This window comes from Herpailurus yagouaroundi, unplaced genomic scaffold (genome assembly GCF_014898765.1).
Source record: "Herpailurus yagouaroundi ecotype Mexico unplaced genomic scaffold, PumYag 200, whole genome shotgun sequence".
Classification (NCBI taxonomy): domain Eukaryota; kingdom Metazoa; phylum Chordata; class Mammalia; order Carnivora; family Felidae; genus Herpailurus; species Herpailurus yagouaroundi.
The window spans coordinates 2,744,979-2,770,892 of record NW_024412431.1 but is presented as its reverse complement, the minus strand read 5'-3'; the positions used below and the strand labels follow the sequence as shown (position 1 = coordinate 2,770,892).

The following is a 25,914-nucleotide window of genomic DNA, read 5'->3' as shown; positions in this document are numbered from 1 at the left end:
CTCTCTCTCTGCCCCTCCCCCGTTCATGCTCTGTCTCTCTCTGTCCCAAAAAATAAATAAACGTTGAAAAAAAAATTTTTTTTTTTAAATAAAAAAAATTAAAAAAAAAAAAAATTAAAAAAAGAGAGAGACGCTTAACCGAGTCACCCAGGTGCCCCCAAAAGTGTAATTTCTTCTTCCAGAGAAGGAGAAGGTCTGTCCAGTGGGACTTTGCTTATTGGCCCCGTCTTCCAGGAAATTCTCTTAAACCTCCTCACCCACAGTCTGATGGGGGCCTAATGGTGGATATCTATCACACGTTGCGCTTTCCCATTGGTGGCCGATTCTTCAAGAGCTCAGACAGGAGTGCCGGGTGATGTGACGCATGCCTGGCAGAAGGAACAGGATTTGTAAAGGGCCCAGGCAGCCTGATCTTTGGAGGAAGCAAAAGACCTTAAGAGGGACTACATTGTGAGTTCTAAGAATTTGGTAAGGGAAGTAGGAATTGAAAGCGGAACCTTATTTGTCAGGGTCCAGGTCCAGGTCATGGTTATTCTGTGCCGAGGGGGTTGGGCTTTCTCATGGGGCAATGGGGAGCCGTGGAAAGTTCAAGCCAGAGAGCAAAACAGATTGGTTCTTTAGGAAGCTGCCTCTCAGGGAGGCATTCTCCTTCTGCGGGAGGCAGTACACTTGGACACAGCGACCTTGAAGAGCGATTTGCATCATCCCACACAGTTCCACTCCTAGATGGGTACTTTACGGTCGCTCCGCTCATATGTTTTAGGAGACGCGTTCCAGAATGTTTGGAGCTGCTTCATTTATTTTAGTGAAGGATGGGAAGCTGTCTCAGAGTCCCTCTGTAGGAGAATGCATAAATTGCAGTCAGGTTGAATGCTGAAATGTTCTATAGTCAGGAAAAAGGAATTTCACCAAAGTTACGCATGTCATGTGGGAAGTTTTTTTTTTTTTTATTTATTTAAGAGATTTTTGATGTTTATTTATGTTTGAGAGAGGGGGAGAGGGAGAAAAAATGTGAATGGGGGAGGGACAGAAAGAGAAGGAGACACAGAATCTGAAGCAGGCTCTAGGCTCTGAGCTGTCGGCCCAGAGCCCGATGCGGGGCTCGAACTCATGGACTGCGAGATCATGACCTGAGCTGAAGTCGGATGCTCAACCGACTGAGCCACCCAGATGCCCCATTTTTTATTTTAATTTTTATTTATTTTTTAATCTCTACACCTAACACCGGGCTACAAACTCATGACCCCGAGATCAAGAGTCACACGCTCTACCAACTGAGCCAGCCAGGCACCCTTCATGTGTGAGGTTTTAAAACCTATTGTAACTTGAAAAAGCAGGGGCACCTGGGGGTTTAGTCGATTAAGCATCTGACTTTGGCTCAGGTCATGATGTCACCCTTCTGAGTTCAAGCCCCGCGTTGGGTTTGCGGCTGTCAGCGCAGATCCCACTTTGGATCCTCTCTCTCCCCTCTCTCTCAGAAATAAATACACATTAAACAAAAAAATAAGAGGGGAGCCTGGGTGGCTCAGTTGGTTACGTGTCCAAATTTGGCTCAGGTCATGATCTCGCGGTTCGTGTGTTGGAGCCCCGTGTCGAGCTCTGGGCTGACGGCTCAGAGCCTGGAGCCTGCTTTGGATTCTGTGTCTCCCTCTCTCTCTGCCCCTCCCCGCTCATGCTCAGTCTCTCCCTCCTTCAAAAATAAATAAATGTTAAAAGGGCAGGATGCCTGGGTAGCTCAGTTGGCTAAGCGTCCGACTTTGGCTCAGGTCATGATCTCACGGTTTGTGGGTTTAACCCCCACGTAAGCTGTCAGCTCACAGCCTAGAGCCTGCTTCGAATTCTGTGTCTCTGATTCTGTGTCTCTGTCTCTCTCTACCCATCCTCTGCTCGTGCTCTGTCTCTCTCTCTCTCTGTCTCTCTCAAAAAATGAATAAAGGTTAAAACAATTTTTTAAATAAATAAAAATTTTAAAAAGGAAAAGAAAATTGTAGGGGCGCCTGGTTGGTTTAGATGGTTAAGCCTCCAACTCTTGGTTTCGTCTCAGGTCAGGATCTCACAGTTTGTGGGTTCAAGCCCTTCACTGACAGCGCGGAGCCTTCTTAGGATTCTCTCTCCCTTTCTCAGCCCTTCCCTGGCTGCTCACTCGCTCGCTCGCTCTCTCTCAAAAAATAAATAACATTAAAAATTAAAAAAAAAAAATTACAGAAGGATACCTATAGTGTAGTATTAGATTTAGAGCTTATAACACTTGAGACTAGATCATGGAGGATATGGAAATGATAAACTCTATTTCAGGAGTATGGTTACCTCTTTACAGGAGGAGAAAGGACGAGAATGTAGGCAGAGGCTTCCATTGTAGCAGTCAAGTTTTAGGTCTTTATCTTGTCTTTGTACTTTGGTGATTATAAATGATTCTGGATGGACTATCTTAGATGAAAATATTAAGTGACGTGTGTAAAAGGATGCCTTGGGTGGCCGGTGTGGGAAACAACAGCAAGTCTGGAGGCTGGACTAGGGCTGGGCTTTGGATCGGAAGGAACCCAGGGAGACTGGAGGACGCGGACAGAACAGGCCTTGTGAGCCATCTGATGTGGGGTGCTGGGGGGGAGTTGAGGACAAGGACCAAGTCCTAGTTTAAAGAACTGGGCAGACAGGGGCGCCTGGGTGGCGCAGTCGGTTAAGCGGCCGACTTCAGCCAGGTCACGATCTCGCTGTCCGTGAGTTCGAGCCCCGCGTCGGGCTCTGGGCCGATGGCTCAGAGCCTGGAGCCTGTTTCCGAGTCTGTGTCTCCCTCTCTCTGCCCCTCCCCCGTTCATGCTGTGTCTCTCTCTGTCCCAAAAATAAATAAACGTTGGGAAAAAAAAAATTTAAAAAAAAAAAAAAAGGGCGGGGCAGACAGAGAAAAAAAAAAAAAAAAAAAGAACTGGGCAGACAAGAGGCGGGTCTGGGGACCGGAGACAAGATCTCTTTGAAACAAGGCACATCTAAGAGGGCTCTGGCATCCAGGGGGAGACAGCCAGGAGGCAGGTGGCTCTTCCCCCGGGGCTGGAGTTCAGAGCGAGACCAGGCAGAGTGCCAGCAGTTTGTAGAGTTGGGTGGGTCGGTCTAGGATAGGTTCTCGCTCTAGGAATGGCAGCCTCCCAAATTTTCCTGGGTCAAGGGCAGCAAAGGTTTACCTAAAATCTAATGCAGGTTGAATGATTCACTTCTATCTTGTAGCTTCGGCACAAGGGGTCTCCACCACCCCTGAGACAGGGAAGATGCGAGACAGTTTATTTCCTGGCCTGGGAATCTGCGTCTCCCTTCCGCCAACATCCCGTTGTCCAGAAACCAGGATAGGAAATCTAGTCTCTGAAGCCGCAGCATGGTCAACATGTTGCATTGCGCTCGACGTGCAGGAGGAGCAGAGGGGAGGGAGGAGGGGAGGGCCAGGCCTATGAGGGGGTCCACAAGGCAGATGGCAGCAGCTGCGGACTCCTGATCTTGTTTCTTCCCTGTTCCAGGCATCACTCCATCCTGCCTCAATCTCTTCGCCCTCTTTGATGCCCAGGCCCAGGTGTGGCTGCCCCCAAACCACATCTTGGAGGTCTCCAGAGACATGAACCTGACATTGTACTTCCGCATGAGGTGGGTGAAGGCCCCTTGGAAGTCTCGCCCCTTTTTGTTCTGCCCCCCTCGTTCCCCAGCACCCCACCTTCCTGGACCTGGTCTGAGTCCACACTAAGGCCCCACCTGTTCCCCCTCCCCCCACTCTTGCAGGTTTTATTTCCGGAACTGGCACAGCATGAATCCTCAGGAGCCGGCCGTGTACCGCTGTGGGCCCACCAGGGCCAAGTCTTCCTCGGAACAGGCAGAGCAGGGGGTGCAACTCCTGGACCCAGCCTCCTTTGAGTACCTCTTTGAGCAGGTGTGTGCAGGGCTGCTGGGGACGTGGGGCTGTTTGTGAGGGACTCAGGGGTAGCTGAGGAGCCCCGCTTCCCTCCCCAGTTCACTAAAGCGAATAGGTTTCAGCCCTTGCCGTCTGGGATCCTTTGGCTGTCTGAACCAAAGGGTTCTGAGACAGGATTGCGTGGGAGAGAGTGCTGTGATCAGTTAGTGATGTGTGCCACAGGCCGAGGGTGGGGCAGAGGAGGCATGTATGCTGCGTATTTGGCCTTTCCAGAAAATGGGGGTTCCCTCCCGTCCCGAAAGTGGACAGAAGCCAGAGAGGGAACAGGTTTTCATGCCTCCCTTTCTGCCCGCTCCCCCCACCCACCCAGGGCAAGCACGAGTTTGTGAATGATGTGGCACCACTGTGGGAGCTGTCGAGCGAGGAGGAGATCCACCATTTTAAGAACGAGAGCCTGGGCATGGCCTTTCTGCACCTCTGCCACCTCGCCCTTTGCCATGGTATCCCCCTGGAGAAGGTGGCCAAGAAGATCAGGTGTCCGGGAATGGGGCGGGGACAGGTATCCGGGAGTCACAGTAGACCTTGCATCCTGCAATGTCTTCATTCGGCAAACACTTGTTCAGTGCCTGCCGCATGCTGGCGCTGGTGCCGGGTGCCGAGGCCACAACAGTGAACGAGTCAGACAAAAATCACCGTCCTCTCGGAGCTCACGTCTGGTCAAGGAGCCAGGCAGCACACAGAACAGCAAAAGCGAAAGGTCCAGGGTTTCAGGTGATGCTACACGCAGAGGGGAAAAAATTAAGCAGGAAGGGAGGAAGAAGGAGAAGGTAGTATTCAGATTCCAAGGTTTGAAGGAAGTGAAGGAGGGAGCGTGGTGCGTATCCGAGAGGAGGGCGTCCTGAACAGAGAGAACAGCCAGTGCGAACACCCCGAGGCCCGGCAGATATGTTGGAGGATGTGTAGGTGGAGCAGAGTAAACTCGGAGAATTCCTTAGAGTTCAAGGGAAGGAAGGACATAGGAGCATGGGGAGCTGGGAGTGAGCTGTCTGCACCTCCATTGTTGTGAGGGCCTGGGTAATCCGGGTACACTGCCTGGAGGAGGCAGTGAGAGAAATGGATTCTACAAGACCAACAGTTCTTAAAGCACGTGTCCTTTCCATTTCTGTCATGTTATCACTCTGGAAGACCCAGGCCGGGACAACAAAGTCCAAGGTGCTTGGAAGCCCGGAGGGAGTACCCCCTCTAGCCTCGACATCAGAGAATGCTTCCTGGGAGAAGTGACATTTCTGCTAAGACCTGAAGTTTGAGTCAGCTTTATCCAGATGTGGACTGTGTTGGCCAAGCATTCTAAGCAGAGGGAAAAGCATACTCAAAGGCCCAGAGGCAGTAGGCAGCAGCGGCCTTCTTCTTGGAGATCTGAACTTGGAATATGGGGGCCTGAGTCCACCAGGCTGTAGTCAGGGGACCTTTCTCCCAAGGGCTCCAAGGAGCCCTGGGAAGCTTGGAAGTGGGGGCAAGAAGCAGCTAAAACCTCAAGCTTTTGGATCGCTCTGATCTAGGGGTGGGAGAGAGGGCTTGGGACATGGAGGCTGAGGCTCAGATATCTGTTAGCTAAGTGAGCTGTACTGGAGGTCAGATGCCAGACAGGCGGTGGGAGAAGAGGGGAGAGGACAAGGGTTTGTGAGGAGCAGAGGGGCCTCCCAGGGCTGTGCCTTTTGTCGATAATCATCATATCGGTGATAAAAACTAATCGTGACTTCTCCAGTAGTAACACCTGATGTTCACATAGGTCTTACTGTGTGCCAGTCAGCAGCCCTCAGGCCTCAGGCCTGGAAGTGGGCCCTGTTTGATCCCACCCTATATATGAGAAGACCGAGCGCTTTAGGAGGTTGTCCAAGAGCTGGGATTTTAGCCCCATCGTCTGCTCCAGAATTCTGACACCGGCTGGCCTCCCTGTGCTGGCCCTTTATTGCGTTGCTCTCTTTCCACCTGCACGACGGCCGGCCTGTTTTCTAGACGAGGCAGCTGAGGTTCAGAGAGCTTAGGCCGCTCACCCAGCGTGACGCGGCTAGGCCTGCAACCGGGCTCCTGACCAGCCCTTCCTGGTTGCCCCCCCAGCTTCAAGGACTGCATCCCGCGCTCCTTCCGGCTGCAGCTCCGGCGGCACAACGCGTTAACACGGCTGCGCCTACGGAGGCTCTTCCGCAGGTTTGTGCGGGCCTTCCAGCCGGGCCACGTCTCCCAGCCGGTCATCATGGTCAAGTACCTGGCCACGCTGGAGCAGCTGGCACCCCGCTTCGGCACGGAGCGCGTGCTCGTGTGCCGGCTGGAGGAGCAGGCCCGGGCCGTGGGGGACCCCTGCTACGTCCGGGACGGGAGCCAGTCCCCCCCGGAGCCTGGGCCTGAATTGGCCCCCGGACCCCCTACTCATGAGGTGCTGGTGACAGGCACTGGTGGCATCCGGTGGCGGCCAGTCCAGGCAGAGGTGAGCAGAGTGCCTCTTCCATCCGGGGGCCCCGATGGCTGGGGCTGGGCTTCCTGCTCAGCCTTGGCCTCCAAGGGTGGCTGCCGTGAGCCCTTTCCCCACGTGGCGCTGGGGTGTGTCTGTCTGTCCCCTGGGGTGGATTTTTGGGGAGCAGCCTCTGTCTCCCCCCTAGGGACCTACTTTCTGAGGTCTGCATCTCTGAGGGACCCTCGTCTGGTACCTGGGGAGGTTCTGTCTTCTGGCGTGTGTGTCTCTTGGGGGAAGGTCTCCGTCCAATCTGTGACACGGGGACTTAGGGGGGATGCCTGAGGAGCCTGTCCCCGGGAAAACTGTGCAGGGGACTAAGCTGGCACGGCCCTGCTGGGTTTCCAGGGTCCCAGTGGCGATGGTTGCAGCAGGAACCCCCGTGCTGGCCCATCAGGGAAGAAAAGCAAGGCCCAGGAGGTGGGCAACCAGCCAGTGGACAGGCCTCAGGAAGCGCCATGGGCCTACTTCTGTGACTTCCAGGACATCACCCACGTGGTGCTGAAAGAGCGCCACGTCAGCATCCACCGTCAGGACAAGTGCCTGGTGGGGCCCTGGGGCTGCGGGCCTGACGGGGGGGCACGGGGGGGCGCCTCTGGTCTGCGATGGCTGCCTGACGTCCCCCCACCCCCACCCCGGCCCGCAGGAGCTCACCCTGCCTTCCCGGGCTGTGGCCCTGTCCTTGGTGTCGCTGGTGGACGGCTATTTCCGCCTGACGGCCGACTCGAGCCACTACCTGTGCCGGGAGGTGGCCCCTCCACGGCTGGTGATGAGCATCCGGGATGGCATCCACGGGCCCTTGCTGTGAGTGCTGGGAGGGCGGCTGGGTGATATGGGGCGACGTGGGGCTGCCAGCTGGGCCGCAAGCTCCAGGGACGGTGAGGCTTGAACGAGGTGTTTGTATCGAGGTCTTCGCGTGTGTTCACATTAGTGTGTTTGTGTGTGTGTGTGTGTGTGTGTGTGTGTGTGTGGTGTGTGCTCACCTCCGTGTAAGAGTATACACGTGCGAGCAAGCCTTCCTGTCTTAGTACATGCCTACGTGTGTGAGCGCAGCTGTGAGTGTGGCCGTGTGTAAGCACACACACGTGCACATGCATCTGCGCCTATGGCGTCCATGTGTGTACACGTGTGTGCATGCCCGTGGGTGCACACGTGTTCGCCTGTGTGGGTGCACGTGTGGGAGTGGATGCACGTGTGCACGCCTCGGGTTACAGGGGGAAAGAGGGTGCCTGCCACAGCGTGGGCACGTGTCATGACAGCACCTGGGTCTGGGACTGTCACCACACACGTTTAACGGCTCTTTGGGTGTGCGGCTGTGTTTTATGATTGCATATAAAATCGTCATTGCCTGTTCTTACGTGACGGGACGGGTGATGTTTGTGGAGCTGTAGGTTGGACAGACGCTAGTGGCCCTTCACATACATGCGTGTTTACATCCCCACAGGTGTGTGTGTGTGTCCTGGTAATTGTAGGTCACTGTCTGTGCAATTCTGTTCGGACATACGGGGCCAAGGACGTCAAGTGTCAGTACTTAAGTGGTCCTCAGACACGCGTGTGGCCATCCTGCATGCTCCTGGGTCAGGGTTTGTGACTCGCGGTTCGTCTGTGCCTCATACCCGTGCCTGGGCGGTCCTGCGCCATCTGCGGCCCCGGGACGGGCCATCGAGGTGTCTAAGAGGTCCGACGGCTCGGAGCCTGGTCTCTACCCCAGAGGAGGGTGAAGCGGCCATCCCACCTCCTGAGGGCCGTGGCTGTGCCATGTCCCAGCCGATGTGCACGGCCATCCGTCCTGGGGTCCGGGGGCCGCATCGGCGTGTGTCCTGGTCTGTTTGGACGGCTAGGACAGTAGCATTGGAGGAGTGATGTAGAGGCAACGGACGTTTGGTTCTCATAGTTCCGGAAGCCGGAAGTCTAAGTTCGAGGTGCAGGCAGGTCCGGTGTTCGGTTGAGAGCCCCGCCTCCTGGGTCATAGACAGCCCTCTGGCTGGGTCCTCACGTGGAAGGGGCAGGCGAGTGCTCTGAGGTCCTTCTGTAAGGGCACTGATCTTATTCGTGGGCTTTCCACCCTTGTGACCTGATCACCTCCCAGAGGCCCCACTTCCTCACAGCGTCACCTTGGGGGTTAGGTTTCAGCACAGGAATTCCAGGGACACATGGACATTCAGTCTAGTAGCATGTGAGCCCCCACACGCGTAGGTGTCTGGGCCTCTGTGGCTGCAGCCCACGTACTGCCTATCTGTGCTCACGACATTGTCACCTCTGGGTCTGGGATATCGATGCCCCTGTGCCACCACATCATAACGGGTAAGCGGCTGCACTTGTGACTGTTGTCCTATGAACGTGCGACAGACTACGTGCTGCGTGTCAAGGTGGCTGGCAGGGTGTGTGCCCATCCAGTGTCTGAATGCAGTTGACCGTCTGTGTGTGTGTCACCATGTTGGTGACACTGTCCAGCCATTGTCACACACGAGCGTATGCCTCTTGTGGCACCTCTATCGCCCCGGGAGTGTTCGTGTGCAAGACCGTGTTTAATTGGTACGTGTCTGTGTTCAGACTCAGCATCTGCACGTAAGTGCCCGAGTCTGATGTTTGTCAGGCTCGTTCGTCAGGGATGTTTCGTGTGTCCTTGTGGCCAGGCGCGGGTCCAGCCGCACCCCTGGGTTCCCCGACACGCCCCCTTGTCTTCTGCAGGGAGCCATTCGTGCTGGCCAAGCTGCGGCCTGAAGATGGCCTCTACCTCATCCACTGGAGCACCAGCCACCTCAACCGTCTCATCCTCACGGTGGCCCAGCGTGACCAGGTGGGCCTGGGGCGGGGGTCCCGGGCCGGGGCTGGGCGCGCTCCCTGCCTGGACCCCTGCTCACCGCCCCCACCCCTGCCACCCACCCCAGGCACCTGGCGGGCAGCAGCTGCACCTCCGTAAATTCCCCATTGAGCTGCGGGCCGGGAGCTTCGAGCTGGAGGGCTGGGACCGCTCCTTCCCGAGCGTGCGGGAGCTGCGCACTGCCCTGCAGGGCTGCTCGCTGCGGGCCGGGGACGACTGTTTCTCCCTGCGCCGCTGCTGCCTGCCACGGCCCGGAGGTATGGTACGGGGAGCCATGGGGGGGGGGGGCGTCTCCTCCCCGTGCCAGCCCACGGTGATGTCACTTCAACCCCCAGAGCTCTCCAACCTCATCATCATGCGTGGGTCTCGGGCCAGCCCTGGGCCACTCAACCTCAGCCAGCTCAGCTTCCACCGCGTCTGCCAGGATGACATTACCCAGGTCCGTGCAGTCGGGGCTCTGGGGCACTGGGGAGGGCGGCCTCGAGCTGTTGTCACGGAGACGTTCTGTGCTTTGTCCCTCCAGCTGTCTCACTTGGGCCAAGGCACGAGGACCAATGTGTATGAGGGCATCTTACGGGTGGGGGAAAGAGGTCCCAAGGAGGGCACGGCAGATGGTGGGGACCCCCCCACGCCCAGTGGGGACCGTGGGCAGGAGCTACGAGTGGTACTCAAGGTGCTGGATCCCAGTCACCACGACATCGCCCTGGTGAGTGAGCACCGCCAGGGTCCAGGTGGCAGGATGGGGGGGACGGTCAGGGTCTGTGACCACCTGACCTGCCCCACGTCCATAGGCCTTCTACGAGACAGCCAGCCTCATGAGCCAGGTCTCCCACGTGCACCTGGCCTTTGTGCACGGCGTCTGCGTGCACGGCTCTGAGAGTGAGTGGGTCCCCCACCGCCCCCCGCTTTGCAGTCCCCTTATACCCACTCCCTGGGTTGTACCCTGACCCATGACCTGTGTCTTCACCCCTGACTCCATGCTCCACCTTGACTTATACCATGATCTCTGACTACACACCTCAAACTGTGGCTACTCGACCTTCAACTTGTACCCCACCCCCTGACTGTATCCCAACACTCACTTTGCATCCTTATCCCTGACTATACCTTGACTTTTCCTTCTACTCCAGTACCTGGCTGTACCCTAACCCTTGACCTACACCCTGACTCCTGGCTGGATCCCTAGCCCATCTACCACCTGACACCCCTAGTCCCCGGCATCTCTCGACTCTCTGACCCCACTGGCATTGTGACCCCACGCAGACACCGGCACCGTTGGGCTCCCCAGTCCTCCCAGATCTCTTGCCTCCGCCCCTACCTCTACCCCTACCCTGTGTGTACCTCAAAACTCCACATCCAGGGTGACCCCAGCCAGTAGCCCCCACATTCTCAACCCCACCTGTCCATTTCTCTGGCTTTCCCTCTAACGCGGGTCTACACCCCGTGAGTGCCCCAATCTGGTGGGATCCTGTGAGCCCTTATGATGCCCCTGTCTTAACCTCCACACTCCACTCGCCTGTACCCACCCCCGGTTCCCCAGTGACATCCTCACATTGTCACTTTATATGTCAGCTTTCCCCGGCCCCACCCTGGACTCAGATGCCAGCGTTCACCTCTGCCTCACCCTGCACCCACATTGCCTACCCTCCATCCCGCATTTCCCCTCACCCCAGCGTCACTCCCAAGTTGCCCCCCGGGCCTCTGTCCCGACACCTTCCCCACCCACAGTCCCAGCCCCCGTGTCCTACCACCTGTGCTCTGGAGGGTGGAGGCAGGTGGGCAGCCCCTGCTGGGCCTTTGCAGACATCATGGTGACGGAGTACGTGGAGCACGGACCCCTGGATGTGTGGCTGCGGCGGGAGAGGGGCCACGTGCCTGTGGCCTGGAAGGTGGCAGTGGCCCAGCAGCTGGCCAGCGCTCTCAGCTACCTGGTGCGTGCTTGTGGGTGGGGCCTGGGTCGATGGGAGCGCCAGGGTGGCCTCAGCATTGGGTGTGGAGGCCTCAACACGTTATTTAATCCACACACTGGCCCTGGGGGATCTTCCCATGAACCTGTCCTGCTCACACACCCCTGTGGCTCCCATCTCCCCCAAGAGAACACCTCACCTCTCTGTAGTGTCTGAGGTCCCATGGGGCTTGGCCTCAGCGGCCTCTGTCACTCTTGCCATTCATCCCAGCCCCTCCTGGCCTAGTCACCCCAGTTTCCAGAGCACCTCTGTGTGCCAGGCTCTGTCCTCGTCCCTGAGGACACAATGGAGAACAAAACAAAAGTCTCTGTCGTTAGAGAGCTGGGCACTTAGTTGGGAGGAACAAACAAATAATAATTAACTACGTTGCGTAGTGTTTTAGGAAGTCGTAAGAACTATGGGGGGAAAAGCAGGGTCTGGGGAAGAAGCAAAGGTTTAAATAGATGGGTGGGGGAAGGCCTCACTAAGGTGACCTGGTGGTGAGGAAGGGAGTCCCGAGGGTATCTGGGTAAGTGCATTCTGGGAAGAAGGAATAGCCAGCCTAGAGGGCCTGGGGAAAGAGCTCCCCGGGCTTGGTTGGACCTGACCGGAAGTTTGGCCCCAGCTCTGGGAAAACTGGAAGGACCTACTAGGTGCCTAGTGCAACCCGGTCCCAATGACCACATATTTGGATCCCCATGATGACCGTGATCGTTTTATGGGTTTTGTGGTGTATTTGACCTCGGTTATTTCTTTCATGTGGGCCGTCCCTGTGGAGACCACATGGATGGGACTGGGGGCAGCATCTACAGCGCCCCCCCCCCCCCCCTTGGCCATGCCCCCTTTCCACCCCACCACAGGAAGACAAGAGCCTGGTTCATGGTAACGTGTGTGGCCGGAACATCCTGCTGGCACGGCTGGGACTGGCGGAGGGCACCAGCCCCTTCATCAAGCTGAGCGATCCCGGTGTGGGCCTGGGCGCCCTTTCCAGGGAGGGTGAGGACCCAGGCAGGGCTGGGTTCAGGGACGGGCTTCCCCCTGCTCTTTTCACCCTTGGTGACTTCTGACCCTGGCTCCAGAGCGGGTAGAGAGGATCCCCTGGACAGCCCCCGAGTGCCTGTCAGGTGGGGCCAGCACCCTAACCACTGCAGCTGACAAATGGGGCTTTGGTGTCACCCTCCTGGAGATCTGCTTCGACGGGGAGGCCCCTCTGCAGGGCCGCGGCCCTTCTGAGGTACGTCCAGGGCTTGTCTGGGTCCATCCTATAAAGGGGATTGGCACTTCCAAGATGTCCAGAGGGCATGTTCGGGGTCCAGAGCTGCCTCCTCTCTGGCTGTGTGGCCTCGTATCTCCGGGGCTCCATCAGGTTATCCGTCACTTGGGGTTAACCAGTCCCTACGTCATAAAGTCGTGACATACAGCAAATAAGTGACGTGTTTCGGTTTTAAGCAGAGCACCCGGGGCCGTGATGAGAGCAGCACAGGCTGTGGGGGTGAGGGAGTAACAGCGGACTCCCCGGAACCAGTTGAGGGGTCAGGCAAGACTTCCCAGAGGAGGTTTAATCTAAGTGCAGAAATACTGCAGTGACCAGGCTAGGAAGCGCAGCCTAGGCAGAGGTCCCAGCATGTACAAAGGCCCCGAGGGTCTGGTGCGTTCAGATTGCTGCAGGAGCTTCCTGGAGGCAGACGGAGGAGAGGCTAGGCACAGAGGTGGGTGGAAGCCAGGGCAGGAAGGGCCAAGTGTGAGGTGTTCGAGCCCAGCACGCTCAGCTGGACTCGGGATCAAGTCCTGGCCCTGCAGTGGTGATCAAGTCTGCTTCCATTTGCCAAGCCTCAGCTGCCGCATCTGTAAAATGGGAGTGACAAGAACAAGGACCTAGCTTGCTCTGAGAGCTTGACTGTTCTTTTGGAGAAGGGGACCAGGAGTGGGGGTGAGGGGTGGGCACTGACTCCTGTGGGTCCCCTTCCTGGCAGAAAGAGTGCTTCTACCAGAAGCAGCACCAGCTTCCTCAGCCCTCATGCCCGGAGCTGGCCACACTCACCAGCCAGTGCCTGACCTATGAACCAGCTCAGCGGCCCTCCTTCCGCACCATCCTGCGTGACCTCACTCAGCTGCAGCCCCAGAGTGAGCCCCACCCCCTTGCTGGGACCCCTGCTTATGCCTGCATGGTGCACCTGAGGTTTCTGCACAGGGACTCGGCATGCGTGCCCGTTTCGAATTCACTTAAGGCTGTCCGGATGCCTGTGCTCCCCTTAAAAGTCTTATGTAGGGAGAGCCACAACCTCTTTGGACAAGTTAGGCCCTTGCAGCAACTCTCTTGCTTTTGCTTTCTCTCTTGATGTAATACCCTTTACCCAATCTAAGAACTTCCAGGCGTCAGTGTTGATGCAGCCAGTTCTGTATTTTGGACAAGAAGTGGAATTTTGCAGCTGTTGCAAAAAAGTTTCCTTATATTTGAGATCAGATGCTGGGGGAGCAGACACCTGCTTTCTGTGCCTCCAAGTAGCTGGAAGAGTTAGGGGTCCAGTGACACCCACTGTGACTTCCAGATCTTGCTGACGTCTTGGCTGTGAACCCCGACTCGCCTGCATCAGACCCCACCGTTTTCCACAAGCGCTATTTGAAAAAGATCCGGGATCTGGGCGAGGTGAGGGGGCTGGGGCAGGGCCCGGACTGTCAAAAGCCCGCCTGGTGGAGTAAAAAGAGTTTGGGTCAGAAGTTAATACGGGAAGGGCCTGGCCTATGAGACCCTCAGCCTCAAAGGAGGCCCTGAGGATTTGAAAAAGAGGCCTAGGCCCCAAGGAGACCCCCTAACACGGAGTAGGTGGGGCCCAGGATTTTACAAACAGACCCGACTGGAGTGGGTCCTGGGAAGCCGGGGTAGGGCCGACCCTCCTGCGTGCTCTGGGGCCAGGGTCATTTCGGCAAGGTCAGTCTGTATTGCTACGACCCGACTAACGACGGCACCGGCGAGATGGTGGCTGTGAAGGCCCTCAAGGCAGGTGGGGGCCCCCAGCTCCGCACTGGCTGGCGGCGGGAGATCGACATCCTGCGCACGCTCTACCACAAGCACATCGTCAAATACAAGGGATGCTGTGAGGACCAAGGTGGGCGGGGTCGGTGGGCGGGGCCAGCAGGGCCTGGCCAATTACAGCTTCTGACTGGAGGACGCCCTCGGGTGGGGTGGTTGCGCCGGGGCTGCCTGCTTCCCACCTTGGCCCGCAGCTGGGGCCAGGACGGATGGGGGGGGACCTTCGGTTCCGTCACCCGGGGACGTGGGGGTGAGGTTTAGGGTGAGCTGTCCCACCTGAGGACCGGGCCTAGAGTGGCCGAGTCAGGGCCTCGCCTGGGGTGGGGCGGGGGCGCTGCGGGGCTCGGGATGGGCGGCCCCCAGCCCCGGGCTCCATCCCCGCTCGGCCCCGCCTTCTTCTGCATCAGGAGAGAAGTCGGTGCAGCTCGTTATGGAGTACGTGCCTCTGGGCAGCCTCCGGGACTACCTTCCCCGGCACAACGTCGGACTGGCCCAACTGCTACTCTTCGCCCAGCAGATCTGTGAGGTGGGCCAGTGGCCCCTCCTCTTTGGCCTGGCCTGAGGGTCCCATACAGTCGGCTCACCAGTCCCCAGGCCTGGGCCGGCTCCCCGCATCCCCAGTTTCCATTCGCCTGGAATCTCTGTGCCCACTTGGGCACGCCCGGCAGCCCAGTCCCTCCCGATTGGCCCGCTCCTGCCATCACCTCTCCTCCCTTTTGCTGGGCTCCGCTTGCCATCCTGCCTGCTCCTGCACCTGCTCCCCGCCATCCTGACCTGATCGCCCCCTCCCCTCCTGATCCTGGTCAAGACTCCTCAGGCTCTACCCCGCCCCACTGATCCTGGCTCCCCCTCCCCCCAGGGCATGGCCTACCTTCATGCACAGCACTACGTCCACCGAGACCTGGCTGCCCGCAACGTGCTGCTGGACAACGACAGGCTGGTCAAAATCGGGGACTTTGGCCTAGCCAAGGCTGTGCCTGAAGGCCATGAGTACTACCGCGTGCGCGAAGATGGGGACAGCCCCGTATTCTGGTGACCAGACAGGACCAGCTGAAGTGGGGTGTCAGGGTCACCTGGGGCCGACGGGGAAGGAGATAGATGCTGGGGTCTCAGATGACAGGGTCTGATCCCAGTGAAATTGCCCCCCACCCCGGTGGGGCCCTAACTGGGACCAGAGAGCTCCCAAGCCCCAGATAAGACTCTAACCTGGTCTGGCCCAAGGCCTGAGTGCCCCATCCCCCCAGGTATGCTCCAGAGTGCCTGAAGGAGTGTAAGTTCTACTATGCATCCGACGTCTGGTCCTTCGGGGTCACCATGTATGAGCTGCTGACCTACTGTGACTCCAGCCAGAGCCCCCCTTCGGTGAGAGACCGGCCCTCAGCCCCACCCCATTCCAGAGGAGTTAGAAAGGCATGCATTGGATTCCCAGCCCCTCCACTTTAGCAAGGGTTTAATCCCTAATCCCATGGGGTTCAAGCCACACGTTGGATTTAGAGATTACTTAAAAGTCTTAAAAAAAAAAAAAAAGATTCTGGATAGATAAAAACAGTTTGTAGAGAGACTTAATAGCAAACACCTGTTTCAGACTTACTCTATGAATGTTAGTTAACCTAACTTCTACAGTAACCCCAGCGGTAGATGTTACTGCCCCTTTTTACAGGTGGGTAAACCAAGGCCCAGGGAGATGAAGTCATAAGTGTAAAGTTCTGCCCCAAGAAGCAGCAGAGGTGGGGCTAGAAGCCTCTGTCTAGGTAGACACACCTCCTGAATAGACCTTGTCTTGTTTGGGGGTAGAAATTCATCGAGCTCATAGGCCTCACCCAAGGGCAGATGACGGTGCTGAGGCTCACTGAGCTTCTGGAACGAGGGGAGAGGCTGCCGCGGCCAGAGAAATGCCCTTGCGAGGTGAGCCCTCTCTCCCCCCATTCACCTCCCCATCAGCCGGCTGCCGAAAGAGCAGCCGCCACATTTCCAGTACTTTCCTCCCCAGATCTACCTCCTCCTGAAGAACTGCTGGGAGGCAGAGGCCTCATTCCGCCCCACTTTCCAGAACCTCATCCCCATTCTCAAGACGGTCCAGGAGAAATACCAAGGCCAGGCCGCCTCAGTGTTCAATGTGTGCTGAGGCCTCTACCACCAGCTCTCAGGGTATTGGAGCAGACACCCAGGAGAGGGGCTCCCCGCCCCAAGAGGATCCCAAGGGGGAGAGGTTGGCCTCACCATTCCCTGTGCCTTATTCTGTCTGGAGACCCCACCTCTGTGAACGGACTTTCCTTCTGTCTTAGTCCACTCGGGTTGCTTTACCAACACCTCTGGTGGGGGCGCTCACCAACAAATGTATTTCTGACAGCTCTGGAGGCTGAGACATCCAAGATCAAGACACCAGCATGGTCACATTCTGGTGAAGGCCCTCTTGGTTCGTAGCCCACACCTGCTGGCTGTGTCCTCACAGGGTGGGAGAGGGCTAGGGAGCTCTCTGGAGTCTCTTTTGTAAAGACGCTTCTGAAGGTTCCACCCTCATGATCTAGCAGCTGCCAAAGGCCCACCTCCTAATACCATCACACTGAGCATTAGGATTTCAATGTAAGGATTCTGATGGGCGCTTGGGTGGCTCAGCTGCTTAAGCATCCGACTCTTGATCTCAGCTCAGGTCTTGATCTCGGGGTTGTGAATTCAAGCGCTGCGTGGGGCTCTGCACCAGGCGTGAAGCCTACTTTAAAAAAAATTTTTTTGAGGGGATGCATACCTTCAGACTATAGCACCTTCTGTGGTTATGAGCCTGGGGCAGACCCCTGAGGGACCCAGGACCAGCAAGGACCTACTCAGGCCTTCGAATCCGATTTTTTTACCTCCCCGCCTCCCTCGCCAGCTCCCACCCTTAGGACCCACCATTTCCGCTAGCTGGTAATAAACTCCTATTTTCTCTGCTGGAGGCTGTGGTCCTTGGGCCCTCCCTGGGGATTGCAGCCGGAGCAAAGTTTCTGCAGAAAAAAATCTGGCTGAACTCTTTAAGCTTTGTTCACCTCGGAATCACCAGCGAGCAGCAGGCCAGTACCTGGAACACAGAGGGCTCTCAATAACTACTTGCTAAATAGGTGAATTGCGGGGGGGGGGGGGCGCCCCGGGGGGACATGCCATGTAGACGAGTGCCAGACCTACCCTTTCCTCCCCTGTGTGACTTCAGATGAATGGCTTTCCCTCTCTGGGCCTTATTCCTCAACTATGACCTGGGGGTGGTCATGCTCACCACTGCAGCGGACTAATGTAAATAGCTAACGAGGTCCTTCATGTCAGACTCTTAGCAAAGATACCTGCAAACAAGTACTTAATAAACATTTGATATTGTTGTTAATCTGGTGTTGGCCAAAGCGTTTCTACTCGACACGTCCTTGAGACGGGAGACGTGCAACCACATTGTGAAAGGCCGTGTAATATTTTTCTTTCTCATTTGACTTCTCAAGACCTTGTGCGTTGCATCTCCCCTTTTCCAGATAATTCCATACTCCATACTCGCGTATTGAGATCTGCTTTTGATAACAGCTTGCATACTAAATTTGCATTATAGTTATAAGGCCGGGGGCGGGGGGGGGGGGGGGAAGCAGGTAATATTGAAATCAACAGTGAAATGTCTGTTAGCCACTGCTGTCGTGTCTCTGAAGGCGACTAATGTCATCTGGTTTCCTGTTTCTGCTTCCAGAGACACTTCGTCCAGATACAAGGAAATCTGTACACATACTATGCTTTGTCATCTTTTGGAAAAATAGTAACATCGAGTGCCTGGCTGTCTCGATAGAATATGTGACTCTCAATCTCGGGGTTGTGAGTTCAAGCCCCACGATAGGTGTGGAGCCTACTTAAAAAACATTTTTTTTTTAATGTTTCTTTCTTTTAAAAAAAATTTTTTTAATGTTTATTTATTTTTGAGAGAGAGGGAGACACAGAATCCAAAGCAGGCTCCAGGCTCTGAGCTGTCAGCACAGAGCCCGATGCGGGGCTCGAACCCACGAACCATGAGATCATGACCTGAGCCAAAGTTGGATGCTTTACCAACTGAGTCACCCAGGCAACCCCTCCAAAAAAAATGCTACTACTATGCAGAACTCTTTTTTCCCCTACCTGCTAGAGGTCTTCGGGATGGTTCCACATACCCAGGCTTACAGGATTTCCTTGTTCTAGTTTATGGCTGTGTTGTGGCTCATCATTGAAATGTTAGCATTTGTTCCCTTCTGGGGGTCATTGGTCACTTCTAATCCTTGCAGTAGTAGTAGCCACCTGCTACATTGCCTCCTTGCCCAGGCTCAAGGGTATCTGTAGCACAAATTCTCAATGGGAATAGCTGCTTGTAGGATCGAGCCTGGTAGTGGCCACCTGGTAAAAGACGTGGCCACTAGAATATATTTTGATATTTGATAGGGCAGTCGCTTTCCAAAATTATCTTGCTTATTCTTGTGTGGCTACTTATAAAAAAAAAAAAAAAAGTTGGGTGCCTGTGCGGCTCAGTCAGTTAAGTGTCCGACTTCGACTCAAGTCACCATCGCACGGTTTGTGGGCTCGAGCCCCGCGTCAGGCTCTGTGCTGACAGCTCGGAGCCTGGAACCTGCTTCGGATTCTGTGTCTCCCTCTCTCTCTGCCCCCACCCCCCACTCATGTTCTGTCTCTCTCTGTCTCAAATAAAAATATTAAAAATTGTTTTTTTTTAAGTTGTATTATGGACAGTTTAAAGCACATGCAAAATAGGGAAGAATAAGGTAACAAACAAACCTGAACTTAACCGCCAACATCAGCAGTTTCCAGTATCCACTGCCGAACATGTTTGAGCTCTACCCCCATCCCTTTCCCTGCCACTGGAGAATTCTGCAGCAAGTCCCAGACAGCATTTTCCCTGTAAAAACTTCCATACGTATCTTGAAAAGATCGAACCACAAACAATAACTGCAATCATTATCACACCTAAAAAGTTTAACAATAATTCTTCAATATCATTGTGTAGCCTGTGAGTATTTAGATTACAATTTTTTTTAACATGTATTCATTTTTGAGAGAGAGAGACAGAGTGCAAGCCAAGAAGGGGCAGAGAGAGAGGGAGACACAGAATCTGAAGCAGGCTCCAGGCTCTGAACTGTCAGCACAGAGCCCACCATGGGGCTTGAACTCATGAACTGTGAGATCATGACCCGAGCCGAAGTTGGACACAACCGACTGAGCCACCCAGGTGCCCCCCTAATTGTTTCTTAAATATTTACTGGTTCAAATAAACGTTCAAACAAGGCCCACATACTGCACTGGTTTGAGGGCAGCTTCCTTTAAGTTCTGGGCTCCTTTTTTTGCCCCTTGCAACATATTTGAGGGGCGCCTGTGTGGCTCAGTTGGTTAAGTGTCTGACTTCGGCTTAGGTCATGATCTCAGGGTTTGTGGATTCGAGCTCTGCTTTGGGCGCTGTGCTGACAGCTCAGGGCCTGGAACCTGCTTCAGATTCTGTGTGTGTCTCTCTCCACCCCCCTCCCCACTCTTGCTCTCTCTCTCTCAAAAGTAAATAATAATTTTAAAAAACATTAAAAACTTAAAAAAACTGGATTGTTCGCCCTGTAGGCTTTATAGAAGTCTGATGTCACCCTTGTGGTGTAGTTTAATATGTTCCTCTGTTCTCCCTTTGACCAACCAATGCCCAGGCTCAATTTCCATTTCTTTCTTTCTTTCTTTTTTTTTTTATTTTTCAAAAAAAGTTATGTTTAGTATTTATTTTTGAGAGAGACAGAGACAGAGACAGAGCACAAGCCAGGGAGGGGCAGAGAGAGAGGGAGACACAGAATCTGAAGCAGGCTCCAGGCTCCAAGCTGCCAGCACAGAGCCCCATGTGGGGCTTGAACTCACAAACCATGAGATCATACCCTGAGCCAAAGTCGGATGCTTACCCATCGGAGCCATCCAGGCGCCTCTCAATTTCCATTTCCTGGCAAGACTTCTACAGGGGGCATTGTGCCCTCTTGACAGGAGGAACTCAAAATCAGCTTGTCCCTCCTTTTGTGACTTAAGCAGCCACTCAGATCCATCAAGGATCTTTGTTTTCCAACTTTTTTTTTTTTTTTTCTGAAAAATCGCACACATCTAGAAGTCAGAAGAATAATACAGTGATTACCCCTAGGATCCACAATTACCTAAATTGCTAAATATTACTTGGCCACACTGTATCTATCCATTCCTCCCATCCATCAACCCATCTCATGATTTAGACACAAATCAAAATAAGTAGATGTGTCATCACCAGCACAATGTACAGCACTTTTTCATCTTCCCAAACTGTCCCCATTAAACACTGATGCCACATCCCGCTCCCCCTCGGCTCCTGGCGGCCACCGCATTCTACTTTCTCCACTAGTTGCCTAGTCTAGGGACCTCATATCTAAGTGCACTATGTGTCCTTTTGTGCCTGGCTTGGTTCACTTGGCCTAATGTTTTCAAGGCTCATTCGTGTTGTACCGTGTCAGATGGGTTTTTCTTTTCCTTTTAGGGCTGAATAATATTTCACCGTATTTATACATCATGTTTCATTCACCCCTTCGTCTGCTCGTGGACACTTAGGTGGCTTCTGTCTTTTGTGAATAATGCTGCTGTGAACCTTGGTGTCCACATATCTGTTTGAGTCCCTTTTGGATACATACTTAGGAGTGGAATTGCAGCATTGTATAATTCTATGTTTGTTTGTTTTATAATGCTACTTTTTTTTCACATGTTTATTTAGTTGAGAGAGAGGGAGAAACAGAGACAGAGAGAGAGAGAGCATGAGCAGGGGAGGGGCAGAGAGAGAGGGAGACACAGAATCCGAAGCAGGCTCCAGGCTCTGAGCTGTTAGCACAGAGCTCAACGCGCGGGGCTCGAACTCATGAATAGTGAGATCGTGACCTGAGCCGAAATGAGACACTTAACCGACCGACCAACCGAGACGCCCTGGCGCCTCACTTTCATTCTGGTTTTGATTTGCATTTCCCTAATGGCTAGGGAGCTTGGGCATCTTTTTATATGTTTAGGGACCATTTATATCGCCTCTTTGAAGAAATGCCTAGGGGCGCCTGGGCGGCTCAGGCAGTTGAGCATCTGACTCATGATTCCGACTTGGGTCATGATCCCAGGGTCGTGGGATCCAGCCCTGCATCAGGCTCCATGCTGGGCTTGCAGCTTACTTAAGGTCCTCTCTCTCCCTCTGCCTCTCTCCCCCACTTGTGCTCTCTCTCTCTCTCTCCAATTTGTTTTTTAAGGTTTATTTATTTATTTTGAGAGAGAGAGAGAGAGAGAGAGAGAGAGAGAGAATCTCAAGCAGGCTCAGGGGCACCGTCAGAGTGGAGCCTGATATGGGGCTCGAACCCATGAACTGTGAGATCATGACCTGAGCCGAAACCAAGAGGCAGATGCTCAACCGAGCCATCCAAGCACCGTATCTCTAAAATTTAAAAAAAAAAAAAATTTTTTTAAAGAAATGTCTATTCAAGTGCTCTGCCCATTTTTAATTGTTTTTTTGTTGTTGTTGAGTTTTTCTCTTTTCTTGCCCCCCCCCCCCCCAAGAATACTGACCTCTCAGGTGAAGGTCTTTAGACCCTGCCTAGTAGTGTCTGCATTGTCCTCTTTAAATGTTGCATTGAAATCCCACCTTGTCACCTCAAGGAGAGTGTCTGGAGATCCCCTGTTCATTTCCTCTATAACTTCCAGGAATTTCTGTAATCTGGGTATCATCCCTTTTCACATACACAGGTTTCTCACGCCATACAAAAGTAAAGCGTTCCCATGAAACCTTTTGTGAGCCAAAATGGCTTAAAGAGAGGAAGTACTTCTCATTAATTTATACAGAAAAAAATTGTTAGTGTTCCCAGGCCCAAAGAATAACCCCTCTTCGTTTTTTCTGAGACCTTAGGGCACATCCTACTAACGGATGCACAAAGTAAATCAAGATAAAGTACGGATGCCCATAGACACAGGTCAGAGCCCTGGGGGCTGGGGGCTGAGATGCTGCGTGTAATCCCCGGGACGGGCCTTGGCGGTGTCCCTCTCCCTGCCTCTGCGACGTCCACTGCAAAACCAATGCCGAGTACTATTTTTTCGCTTTTCATCTTTCTCATAAAAGGGCAAATCGTTTTCAGATTTCTTTCGGTTCCACAAAAACAGGTACTAACGCAGGTCTTTCGTAAACGTGAAGTGGCGTAACGGAACTTTAGAAAAGTGGGGGATACCAGTATTATTTACAAATACTTTTGATTTTGGTTTTAGGGGATCTCGCGGGACTTTGTGGGAAATGGACTGGCGGGGAGACCCGACTGGAGGGGGAAGGTGCTTCAGCGGGGAGAGGAGGGGGCGTGGCCTCAGGATGGGGAGAGGGCATGGGAGCTGGGTGCCATCAAGGACCCCGGCCAGGTCCCTCTCTGGAGCTCCGATCGGAGGCGCGAGGGGAAGGTCAGAAGCTGGGGAGACGGAGTAGATGGAAGTCTTAGGGTCCACCTGACCCCCAGTCCCTTCTCTGGGGGTGGAGAAACCGGCTGCCCGGAGGGGTGGGCAGGGGGGCGGAGGACAGGGGTAAGGACCAGTTACAAGTAGCATCCTCAACAGATGGAGGCTCCAGACTCGGCTGTACCCCAAACACCCGGCCTCAGCATGACCCACGGGGAAGGGGGGGTCCTCGAAGATCTTCAGAGGTAAAGGGCCCCCCAGTAGCCACTCAGTCAACACACAGCCAGTCACAAGGGCCCGATACATGTAGGCTCTGTTCATTTTCACATCTTCCCTCATCTCAGGGGTCCCTCAACTGTCACCCCCAAATCTCTTATTCACCCCCACAAGGAATGTTGAGATCTCCCACTGCGCTTTTAGACCCTGCCTAGAAGTCCCCCCCACTGTCAGCTTGAAATCCCACCTTATCACTTCAAGGACAATGTCTGTCAGGAGATCCCGTGTTAACTTCCTCTCTGGGAACAGGACACCCCCCTTCACCCAAGTTCATCAGGAAGGAGGTGTCTTCCTTGTGCTGAGAACAAAGGAAGCCGACTGCGTTAGCATTTCCTGTCAGTGCATTTAGAGGCCAGCGGTGTTAAGTCAGGTCTGCCCCTTCCACGACCCAGCAGCACCCTCCACGCCGTCGCTAGGTCCCCCACTCTGGACCCTCTGGGCCACAGAACATCCCCTCTGCCCTTCCCCAGGTCGGGGCAAAGAGCAGCCCCTGGACTTCTGTAATTGTAACCACTGTGGCTGTGCTTCCGTCCCCAGGGTGCCCCGCCTGCTCCCCACTGCCTTGCACCTCATTAAGGCAACTTCCTCCTGCAGGCTGGCCAAGATGTCACCCTCGGGGCTGCTGCGGGGGGCCTGCAGGACCACACTTATCTCCCTGCTCCTGGTCTGCTGTCTGCTGCCCCCAGGTGAGGCAAGTCAGCCTGGGGAGGGCTGGAGTTGGGGGATCAGGGGAGGGTGGGGGAATGGAGAGAGCAAAGCTTCCCACATCCTGGCTGCCGCAACACTTCCTTAAACTCCCACCTGACAGGGGGCTCATCACTGGCCTCAACAGAAAGTTATGGCTTCCTTAACTCAGCCTTCAGGGCTCCCCTGCCTGTGACTTGTCTCCTACCCCAACGCGCGTGCACACACACACACACACACACACACACACACAGTCCCTTCCTGGACCTCTGTCTCTCCTTGTCCCTCTGCCAGGATCACTTCCCTTTCACTCAGATAACCAATTCTTACTTTCCTTTCCTAACTGGCCCGATTTGTCCCCTCCTCCAGGAAGCTTTCCCTGACATGCTTCCTCCTACAGTCTGGATCAGGGTCTCCCCTAGCCTTCCTCGGAGGCTTCCCCAGTTCCTGACCAATCATCCGTCTTCCCCACCGGACTGAAGTACCATGAAGGCAGAGAGGTGATGTGAAAAGGTGGGGCCTGCAGAAGGGTAGATTGAGGCACTGGAACAAACAGCGGTGTCCCTCTGTTCCCACAGGTGCCCAGGGGCAGAAGTTCCCACTGAGGGTGGAGCCCCAGAACCCGGTGCTGCCTGCAGGAGGGTCCTTCTTGGTGAACTGCAGCACGGATTGCCCCAATCCCAAACTCATCACCCTGGAGACATCCCTACCCAAGAAGCCAGTGGGCAATGGCCTGGGCTGGGCAGCCTTCCAGCTCAGCAGTGTGACCAGTGACAGCCAGGTCCTCTGCTCCGGCTTCTGCGATGGCTTTCAGATGACAGCCTCCTCTGACATCACAGTATACCGTGAGTGATTGTGGCTTGGAGGTGGCACTGGCCTTGGGCAGTAGTGGGGGTACATGACCAGTGGTGCGGGGGAGCAGGGAACCCTGAGTCTCCAGAAAGGAACGAGGGCTCTGACCCAGAGCTTGGACCTGAATGTGTGTGTGTGTGTGTGTGTGTGTGTGTGTGTGTGTGTGTGAGAGAGAGAGAGAGAGAGAGACAGACAGACAGACAGACAGACAGACGGACAGAGACAGAGAGATACATCTCAACCATATGCCAGGGCAGCAGCTGTGAAATCAACTTGCGTCCCAACAAGGATTCTTAAATGATACCTCGTGTCTTTTATGTATTACTTTTATTTTCACAGCAGTTAATCATTCATGCATGTGGTTCCAAAATCCAAAAGTATAAAAAGGTGTGTGTTAAACCTCCATTGCCTTGTGCTGGCTGCAAGTGGTCACTGTTTTAAATGTGGACACTAGGGGTTCATTCAGTCTTTAAGAAGTCTCCCAGGCAGGGGAGGTACACTTAGGAGCCCCATTTCACAGATGAGGAATTTAAGCCTCAACGGGGTAAAGTTGCTTGTCAGGGTTCATAGCCTGGAGAAGTGGGTAGTCTGGCCCTCAAGCCCTTGTTCCTAACAGATGAGTCTTCCTTCCCAGACCCCACTGTTACCAGCTTCTTTCTCTCTCTTTTTTTTTTATGTTTATTTATTTATTTTGAGGTAGAGAGCGAGAACCAGTGGGGAGGGGGCAGAGAGAGGGAGGACACATGAAGCAGGCTCCAGGCTCTGAGCTGTCAGCACAGAGCCCAATACGGGGCTCAAACTCATGAATCACGTGAGATCATGACCTGAGCTGAAGTCGGACGCTTAACCGACTGAGCCACCCGGGTGTCCCCTGTTTCTTATGGTTCCTGCCAGAATCCCTCTGCACTTAAAAGAATACAGTAGACGAGGGGCGCCTGGGTGGCGCAGTCGGTTAAGCGTCCGACTTCAGCCAGGTCATGATCTCGCGGTCCGTGAGTTCGAGCCCCGCGTCGGGCTCTGGGCTGATGGCTCAGAGCCTGGAGCCTGTTTCCGATTCTGTGTCTCCCTCTCTCTGCCCCTCCCCCGTTCATGCTCTGTCTCTCTCTGTCCCAAAAATAAATAAACGTTGAAAAAAAAAATTAAAAAAAAAAGAATACAGTAGACGAGAAAATAGAGTACGGACACTCATGGAACCTACCGTTTTGTGAAGCCTTCCTAAATAAGTGTAGTGTGTGCGTGTGACCGTGTGTAGGCTCCTGCTGTGGGCCAGTATCCGTTTTGTGTACCTGTCTGCGTGTCTGTGAGCGTCTGCATGTGTGTCATCATCTCTGTGTGTCTGTGTGAGTGCACACGCGTGTCTGTGTGTATCTGAGTGTGAATGTGAATGTACCCGTCTGTGTACGTCAGTATCCACACCTGTGTGTATATCTGTGTAAGCGTGTTTTCTGTGTCAATGTGTGTGTCCGTGTG

General features: G+C 54.5%; 2 protein-coding genes across 5 annotated transcripts in view; both read left to right on the top strand.

The window, feature by feature from the left end:
- Window positions 1-17,551, top strand: part of TYK2 (tyrosine kinase 2) — a 24,790-nt gene extending 7,239 nt beyond the window's left edge. For 3 of the 4 annotated variants that reach the window (XM_040449860.1, XM_040449861.1, XM_040449862.1), the window contains exons 4-25: window positions 3,504-3,627; window positions 3,760-3,907; window positions 4,260-4,423; window positions 6,008-6,374; window positions 6,747-6,944; window positions 7,045-7,202; window positions 9,090-9,198; window positions 9,290-9,479; window positions 9,558-9,661; window positions 9,746-9,928; window positions 10,014-10,101; window positions 11,026-11,153; window positions 12,029-12,164; window positions 12,248-12,402; window positions 13,142-13,292; window positions 13,718-13,815; window positions 14,083-14,275; window positions 14,607-14,725; window positions 15,059-15,231; window positions 15,444-15,561; window positions 15,994-16,104; window positions 16,190-17,551. In XM_040449860.1, the coding sequence (XP_040305794.1) occupies window positions 3,504-3,627; window positions 3,760-3,907; window positions 4,260-4,423; window positions 6,008-6,374; window positions 6,747-6,944; window positions 7,045-7,202; window positions 9,090-9,198; window positions 9,290-9,479; window positions 9,558-9,661; window positions 9,746-9,928; window positions 10,014-10,101; window positions 11,026-11,153; window positions 12,029-12,164; window positions 12,248-12,402; window positions 13,142-13,292; window positions 13,718-13,815; window positions 14,083-14,275; window positions 14,607-14,725; window positions 15,059-15,231; window positions 15,444-15,561; window positions 15,994-16,104; window positions 16,190-16,324 (3,350 nt within the window). In that variant the 3' untranslated portion in view covers window positions 16,325-17,551. Of the gene's footprint in view, window positions 1-3,503; window positions 3,628-3,759; window positions 3,908-4,259; window positions 4,424-6,007; window positions 6,375-6,746; window positions 6,945-7,044; window positions 7,203-9,089; window positions 9,199-9,289; window positions 9,480-9,557; window positions 9,662-9,745; window positions 9,929-10,013; window positions 10,102-11,025; window positions 11,154-12,028; window positions 12,165-12,247; window positions 12,403-13,141; window positions 13,293-13,717; window positions 13,816-14,082; window positions 14,276-14,606; window positions 14,726-15,058; window positions 15,232-15,443; window positions 15,562-15,993; window positions 16,105-16,189 lie in introns of those variants that run through there. The other variant, XR_005783004.1, reaches the window with a different exon arrangement.
- A 5,680-nt stretch (window positions 17,552-23,231) lies between these two features.
- ICAM3 (intercellular adhesion molecule 3) overlaps window positions 23,232-25,914 on the top strand; it is a 7,709-nt gene continuing 5,026 nt past the window's right edge. Inside the window, 2 exon segments of the mRNA XM_040449859.1 lie at window positions 23,232-23,594; window positions 24,171-24,437. Of these exon segments, the coding sequence (XP_040305793.1) occupies window positions 23,513-23,594; window positions 24,171-24,437 (349 nt within the window). The 5' untranslated portion in view covers window positions 23,232-23,512.